An 8,022-nucleotide genomic window follows, 5' to 3' on the forward strand; every position below is an offset into this window, starting at 1 on the left:
GCTAAAACTGTTCATATAGTCAACATGTTCATTAGCCCCCTAATCACTTGTGATCGCACCAAAAACCCACTAAGGACATACTAGATTTTTTTTCAAAAATTACTTGCTAAAGAGAACGATTTCCTTAATTAGGTTCGTACTTTCAATTATAACATTAATATAAAAGGACACCCTGCATCAAAATTATCATTTGCTCTTTTCTTTGCAATGAATGATGTTGAAATTACCACCGGATTGACGCCATATCTTTGAAATACACGATTGAGCATACATGTTCATGATACAGAGATGGTGAAAAGAATGGGACCGAAAAACCCTACACAATGGATGGACTACGTCACTACGATCCCGTACGTAAAAAGATAAGTTTCTGTAACCTATGTAATTCTGCATGGAGCAGAGCTGGCTGAAGCCATCAATCCTCTTTCTCCAAACTCTGCAGCTCAGCAACCCGCATGGCAACGTCCGGGCGATGGGTTCAGCTTCAATACAGTGGCACCGATCACGTCTTGAAGGAATTGTTGGGGCTGTCCATGGACTTGAGGTCCCTGTAATGGCCCGGCGTCAGCTCCTGCTCCATCCCCACACCGCCAGCCCGCCGCTGCCGCAGCCACCTCTTCCACCCGACGTACGGCCCGGCCACGGCCAGGCTCGCCAGGACCAGCGACGCAACCACCACCGCGGCTGTCACGCCTGGCGACATGCCCCGCCCCGCTGCGCTCTGCTGCTGCGCCTTCCTGATCTTGAAATAGCCCACCTTCCGGTCGTCGGCCTCGTACACCACCGTCTCCACGGGAAAGTCGATGAGGTAGCAGTACCCGCTCCCGCCGTTGTACACCGCGCCCCAGCAGCTGCAGCTGGCCGCGCACGACTGCTCGCACTCCGCCGCCGTCTTGTACGTCTCGAACGGCAGCTGCTCCTTGTACGCAAGTGACACCCGGTTCCGCCGCACAACGTCGAACAGCTGCCCCGCGCCGCCCCCGCGGAGGTCGGTGGATTCCTCGGCGCGGCATGGCGGGGCGATCGATGCGGTGCTGTTGATGAGACACTGGCACTTGGGCGCTCCTCCCGGGACGCACAGGCTGTAAGCGCCGCACGAGGTCGGCAGCTCGCACGGCCCCGAAATGGCCTTGTAGTCGGAGGTCCAAGCTTTGGAGCCCTCGGTCCAGTAGTATGCGCGGAGGTTGCCGTCGTCGTCCAGCGTCATCCGCCGAAAGGCGCCGGTGAGGTTCCGGACGAATGTGTCGAACGCAAGCATGTCGACGCTCTGGTCGCCACCCAGGAGGTAGAGCCCGAAGAAGCCGCGGCTGTCCAGGCGGCCGTACACCGGGGGCTGCGTTGCGTTCTCTGGCTGGGCCTCGCGAGCCGTGTACTGCCAGTACATCGGCCTCGTGCGGCCACCATAGAACTCCATGTGCAGCGCCATGTACGTCTTGGCGAACCGCAGAGAGAAGCGGCGGTTCTTGGAGATGAGCGGCGGCGACGACATGGTGAAGTTCTGGCCTAGGACGAGCGTGTCCGATGGGTTTTCAAAGCTACGCCAAGGCGTACCGCGGCCGTTGAAGAGCCGGATGACGAGGTCGGACGAGTTGAGGAGCGCGACCGTATCGCCGACGACGTTGAGGGTGCTCCAGAGCTCGCCGACCTCGGGGACAGTGAGGATCAGGCGGTTGTCGAAGGAGAGCGTAGCCGGGCGCGACCAGTCCGCGAGACGGGCCGGCGTGGCACACCAGAGCGGGAAGGACGAAGGGAGGTGAACGACGGCGAGGTCCAGGGACGCCGAGCCGACGCGGAGGAAGCCGAAGGCGAAGATGCCGTTGTGCGCGTACAGCACCGGCTCGAACCGCCCCGGCGCGTCGGCCGAGTGCGTCGCGGTGAAGCCGTTGGACAGCTGCGTCACAGGCTCTTCCCTGTCGGCTCCGTCGATCAGGGGCGCCGCCGACGCAAGAAAGAGAGCGGCGAGGAAGACGGCGATGGCCGGATCAGGCTTGTCTTCCCTCATTGCAGGGGCAGGAAATTAAGAACGGGATAAAGGTCAAATGCTTGAGACAGAGTAGCATGTACTCCCTCCGTTTTAAAATAGATGACTCAACTTTATACTAACTTACAAACCATATATGCATCATCAAATAGAAGGTCAACGGCCGGCGTGAGCCTCCATTCGATCTAGTCTGTTTCCAACTCACGGAATAGATGACAAAAAAAGAATGTAAATTGAGTTTGTGGAGGAGATGAACATGCCTGATCCGGAACTTTGCATCACCCGCAAGTTGCAACTACTCTAAGCATATGAACTGGCCAATAGTCAACTCTCTGTTCCAGCTCATCTAAGGAAATATAACTCTGTGTTCCAGCTGGTCAGAACTATTCGAAACTATTTTGCTATATTTTTCAGACTATTCAGAAAAGCAGCCCGCTGCAAATATGATGTTAGATTTTTAAACATGGCAAATCAAATATTTCTTTATAATAAATTACGTGTCGCGAGCATGGCAATTCTCTTCAGAAGGCATGTCAAATCCTGGCATGTTCAGTTTTTTCTATTGAGAATTTGCCATGCATGTACTGAAAAAAGTTGTCCATACCCGTGACACGTAATTTGCCATAAAAAATGTTTGACCTGACATGCTTAAAAAACCGATGTCAATTTTTTTGCATTTCTAATTATTTTTACGAATACGTAAAACTTGCGTATCATTTCATTGATAGAAGGAAAAGAATAAGTACAGCGAGGGATACAACTCATGACACGAACGCACACAAGCGTAAACATGGTGCCCGGAGCAGAGAGACAAGGAATGCTCAGCCTGAACAAAGGATGCATCATAGCTAAACCTACCAAGCCCGAACCAAGAGAGGCAATGCCGAATCAACAGGAACTCCAACATCATTTGAGCCGAAATCGGGGACACCGCGAGCGAGCAAGATAGCTCCTTCAAGAAGGAAGACGACGCCGAGACGCCGTCGCCATCCGATCAGGAGGAGCCGGACCCTAGGGTTTCCCCTGAGCTCGAAGAGGGGCGCAGCTGAAGGCCTTGGCAACGCCTCCAAAAAAAGGAACGACACCCGCGGGCGCCGCCGTTGCCAGCACCGGCAGTAGGTGCAGGGATCTATTCCTGGCATGAAGCTGAGCAATCTCATAGCCGCCGAAACAGTTATCGATGAGGAAGCCGAAGTTGGTCCGAACCATCATGTCAGAAGGGAGTTGGCGGGGGCTGCACCTAGATCGATGCTAAATACTTGATCTGAATAGTGAGGTTCGTAACCATTCCTAGATCGATGCTAAAAAGTGAGATGCGTAATCATTTCTAGATCCATACAAGTACATAGACAAGAAAATCTTATCAACTAAGAAATAAGTACGATTATTGGTTCTACTACAAGTCACCCTGTGATGTAACAGTAAGTATTGGCTAGGATAAGCGTAGTCGAAAAGATATGGTATTAAATGGTGGAGTGCTGATGGTTGTTTGTTTGTTGGTTTTGAGCGTTGACCTTAAGTGTCATGAACATAACTGAAACAAAGTGCATTTGGTCCACAGAAGAAATGCGTACTCCCTCCGTCTAGGTGTGTAAGTCATTTTACGAAAATCAAATAATTCCAAAACACGTAGGCGCGATGCATTAACTTCTACCTTGTTTCTTGTTTCTTGACATATCAACCAATAAGAGATGAGGGTGTGCATGCTTTTAATGACCTGAGACTATCAAACATGACATGCAGTGGTTAGTTCATTGCATGTAATACTATTAATTAGCAAATAAACATTAATGTCTCTCGTTTTCCCCTCCTCCTTGCTCATGGTGCACTGCCTAAGGCTGGTCATAGTGGGGAGTAACTTAGACTAGTAACATGCATATGTTACTAGTCCATGTTACTACCTTTATAGTGCATAGTATCATACATTAATATCATAGGTGGTCTCATTTATTGCCATGCATGACACATAGTAGCATCACATTTATTATGTTACAGTATCTACCTATGTTACTATAACCATCTCTCTTCTTTTTGCCTGCCACATAAGTATGTTTGCGACCCCCAAGTGCATGATACTACTTATGTTACTCCCACTATGGCCAGCCTAAGATGACTTACTCACCTAGACGGAGGGAGTATATGTTATGCACATTCATTTATGATTTTTTTAGGGAATGTCATTCGGCTAGCTTTATTCATTGTTTTCTTTTTTGAAAAAAAAAGTTAAAACCCGTGGCCTCTGCATCAAAGCTTTATTCATTGATAAGAGTAGATACTTTATTTACCATGGTCAGTGATATAACACGAATAGATCATCGTCCCAAATACATGAAATGGACGGTTGAAAACTATTCCTCGCTATCAAATGGGCCAACGTGTTGGCATTCTGATCGCAATGTTCATATATTTAGTGAAGCCTGAACTCAAAATTCCGCAGTCATGGAAGATCACCGTTGAAGATGTCGCAGTCATAACTTACTCCAGCATCATTGCAATCATGCTTGAGTTGCCCGGTTAAATATAAAGTCCATGCATCCGATATGTTGGGCTAAGCTGTGGGGCCTGCTACCTCTTGAGCTTGTGTTGGTTTTTCCCTTGAAGAAAGGGTGATGCAGCAAAGTAGAGTAAGTATTTCCCTCGGTTTGAGAACCAAGGTATCAATCCAGTAGGAGACTATGCACAAGTCACCGAATACCTGCACAAACAATCAACAAACTTGCACCCAACGCGATAAAAGGGTTGTCAATCCCTTCACGATTACTTGCAAAAGTGAGATCTGATAGAGATAGATAAACGGTAAAGTAAATATTTTTGGTGTTTTTGGTTTATAGATCGGAAATTAAAAGATTGCAAAATAGTAGATCAGAAACTAGTATGATGTAAAATAGATTCAATATAATGGAAAAGAGACCCGGGGGCCATAGGTTTCACTAGTGGCTTCTCTCAAGATAATAAATATTACGGTGGGTGAACAAATTACTGCCAAGCAATTGATAGAAGAGCGCATAATTATGATGACATCTACGGTAATGATCATGAATATAGGCATCACGTCCGTGTCAAGTAGACCGAAACGATTCTACATCTACTACTATTACGCCATACATCGTCCATGTCAAATAGAGTATTAAGTTCATAAAGAACGGAGTAACGCATTAAGTAAGATGGCATGATGTAGAGGAATTAACTCAAGAAATATGATGAAAACCCCATCTTTTATCCTTGATGGCAACAATACAATACGTGTCTTGCTGCCCCTATTGTCACTGGGAAAGGACACCGCAAGTTTGAATCCAAAGCAAAGCACTTCTCCCATTGCAAGAAAAACCAATCTAGTAGGCCAAACTAAACTGATAATTCAAAGAGACTTGCAAAGATAACAAATCATGCATATACGAATTCAGAGAAGACTCAAATAATATTCATATATAATCTGATATAAATCCACAATTCATCGGATCTCGGCAAACACACCGCAAGAGTATTACATCGAATAGATCTCCAAGAACACCGAGGAGAACATGGTATTGAGAATCAAAGAGAGAGAGAAGAAGCCATCTAGCTACTAGCTATGGACCCGTAGTTCTGTGGTAAACTACTCACGCTTCATCGGAAGGGTAATGGTGTTGATGTAGAAGCCCTCCATGATCGAATCCCACTCCAGCAAGACGCCGGAAAAGGCCCCTAGATGGGATCTCACGGGTATAGAAGGTTGCCGCGGTGGAAAAGTGTTTTCATGGCTCCCCCTGATGTTTTTGGGGTATAAGAGTATATATAGGCTAAGGAACTAGGTCAAGAGAGCTCTGAGGGCCCCACGAGGTAGGGGGCGCGCCCTCTGCCCTTGTGGCCGCCTCGTTCAGTCTTTGACTTCATCTCCAAGTCTCCTGGTTTGCTTCTGGTCCAAGAAAGATCATTGCGGAAGTTTCATTCCGTTTGGACTCCGTTTGGTATTCCTTTTTTGCGGAACTCTAAAACATGCCAAAAAACAGAAACTTGCACTAGGCTCTCGGTTAATAGGTTAGTCCCCAAAATAGTATAAAATAGCATATAAATGCATATTAAACATCCAAAACAGACAATATAATAGCATGGAACAATCAAAAAATTATAGATACGTTGGAGACGTATCAGGGCCAAGCGCACCGTTGTCCATGGTGTGATTATCCCTGCTACTCCAAGCATCGCTTGCATCCAACAAACAAAGCTCGCTTTGGCCTCGAAGTTTATTGGCCTTGAAACTTCAGGACCTTCATTCGACGACTACCTCGTCTGGCCAGCCACCAGCACTCGCAGTAGTATTCTTCTCGCATGGCGGCGGTCTAAGGTTGCGCTATCAAACCTAATGATTGGGCCCACCATATTACCGCGCTTGTGTGTATCCTTTGGGAGATTCACACTGGTAGGTCACCAGAGTTTATGACCCGCATGATGGCAACGTAAAGATTGTGTTCCTTGGCGATCTGCACAACATGCGCTCCTCACAAGCTGGGCCATGGCTCCTTGGCAAAGAGTTCAACATGACCACCTCTGCCAAAGACAAGAATAATTCTCGCATCAACTGTCGTACCACGAATAGCTTCCGGCGTTTCCTTGTGGACGGGGGAGCTTCGGGACATTCAACTGCACAGTCATCACTACACATAACCTAATGAGCATGACTCCTCTACTATCGTGTGCAACGATCGTGTGCTATGCACTCCTACCTAGGAGGTGGCAGGCCCTCACTACTTGCTCAGATGTCTCACCTACAACGTGTCAGATCATTTCCCTCTACTCGTCGACTACATTTCCCATTTCATCAGGGCGCGCCTGTTTCACTTTGAGAGATTGTGGTCGCACCTGAGGGATTCTTGTAGTTGGTCGACAAAGCTTGCACTTGATACATCTCAAAGTGTCTTTAATTTTGCTTTTTTCATGTCAATATATGTATTAAATTCGCATACTTTTATCACCTATTTAAATATATTTTTATTATTAGTCTGGACTAACCTATTAATCTAGTGCTCAGTGTGAGTTTCTCTTTTTGTTGGTTTGGAATTTCCAGAGAAATAAATTTTTCGGACTCCAAAAAATCCAGAAAATAATTGGAGAAATTTTCAAGTCTAGAGGGTTCCAGAAGCAACTGACATAGCCCGGGGGCAACCAGGGGCCCCACTTGCCGCCCCCATGCGCCCTGGGGGTGTGCCCCCCTGCCGCATTGGCCCTTGGGACTCTGATCCACCGCTTCTCGGTTATGGTTTCTTTATATACTTCCGAAAACCCTCAAGAATCTATCACCCAAATGCTTCTCCTGCCACACATCTCTGTTTCATCTCAATCCATTATGGAGAGAATTTTTCGGTACTCTGACAGAGGGGGAAATCATCATGATGCCCATCTCCATCAACTTGAACACCATCATAATTAGTTTCCTTTGGACAATGGGTTAGTAACACTAGATAATTCTCTCTCTCTCTCTCTCTCTCTCTCTCTCTCTCTCTCTCTCTCCCTCCTTCTCTCTCTCACACACATTTCTCAACACAAAGATCACATGAACTGCCCTACATAATTGTGATTCATCTGATGAAATTTTTGCTTTATGTTTGTAGGGATATGATGAATTGTCACTTTGTGATCATATTTATTCATGAATTATCTTAAGATCTATTTGATTTTTTGCTGCATAATTCTTATTCATATATGCTCCCTGATCTATTCTTTCTTTCTCTTGCCAAGTTTGGGGTCTGATCAATAGAGGGAGTTGCGTATGATGGTTGGGTTCAACCGTGCAAGTAAGCTATCGTAGTGATAGAAAGTGGAAAAGGCTTTGTATTGATGTTGTTGTCGCTGGGGATAAAAAGATGATTGTCTAGATGTCCTTTGAACGCAGGGTGAAGACAATATATCATCTACTTCATGTCATCATACTTAATGTAATACTTTGTTTACTTAATACTTTGAAATGCATGGTGGATAGTGATCTTGGGGTGCAGTATTAGCTATACATGCAGTAGGATAACGGTCTATGGATTTATGGACGTGATGCTCATATGTTGATTATG

General features: G+C 46.5%; 1 protein-coding gene across 1 annotated transcript; it reads right to left on the minus strand.

Annotated features, from left to right (window-relative positions):
• Positions 1-215: 215 nt before the first annotated feature.
• On the minus strand, positions 216-2,255 carry LOC123115932 (PAN domain-containing protein At5g03700-like). Its single transcript, XM_044536967.1, has one exon. The coding sequence runs from the start codon at positions 2,000-2,002 to the stop codon at positions 503-505; it is 1,500 nt and encodes a 499-aa protein (XP_044392902.1). The 5' UTR covers positions 2,003-2,255; the 3' UTR covers positions 216-502.
• Positions 2,256-8,022: the final 5,767 nt, after the last annotated feature.

Source organism: Triticum aestivum, chromosome 5B, assembly GCF_018294505.1.
Source record: "Triticum aestivum cultivar Chinese Spring chromosome 5B, IWGSC CS RefSeq v2.1, whole genome shotgun sequence".
Lineage (NCBI taxonomy): Eukaryota > Viridiplantae > Streptophyta > Magnoliopsida > Poales > Poaceae > Triticum > Triticum aestivum.

Excerpts from the sequence above, each read along its gene's own strand:
- LOC123115932 (XM_044536967.1), bottom strand. The coding sequence starts at position 2,002 with ATGAGGGAAGACAAGCCTGATCCGGCCATCGCCGTCTTCCTCGCCGCT.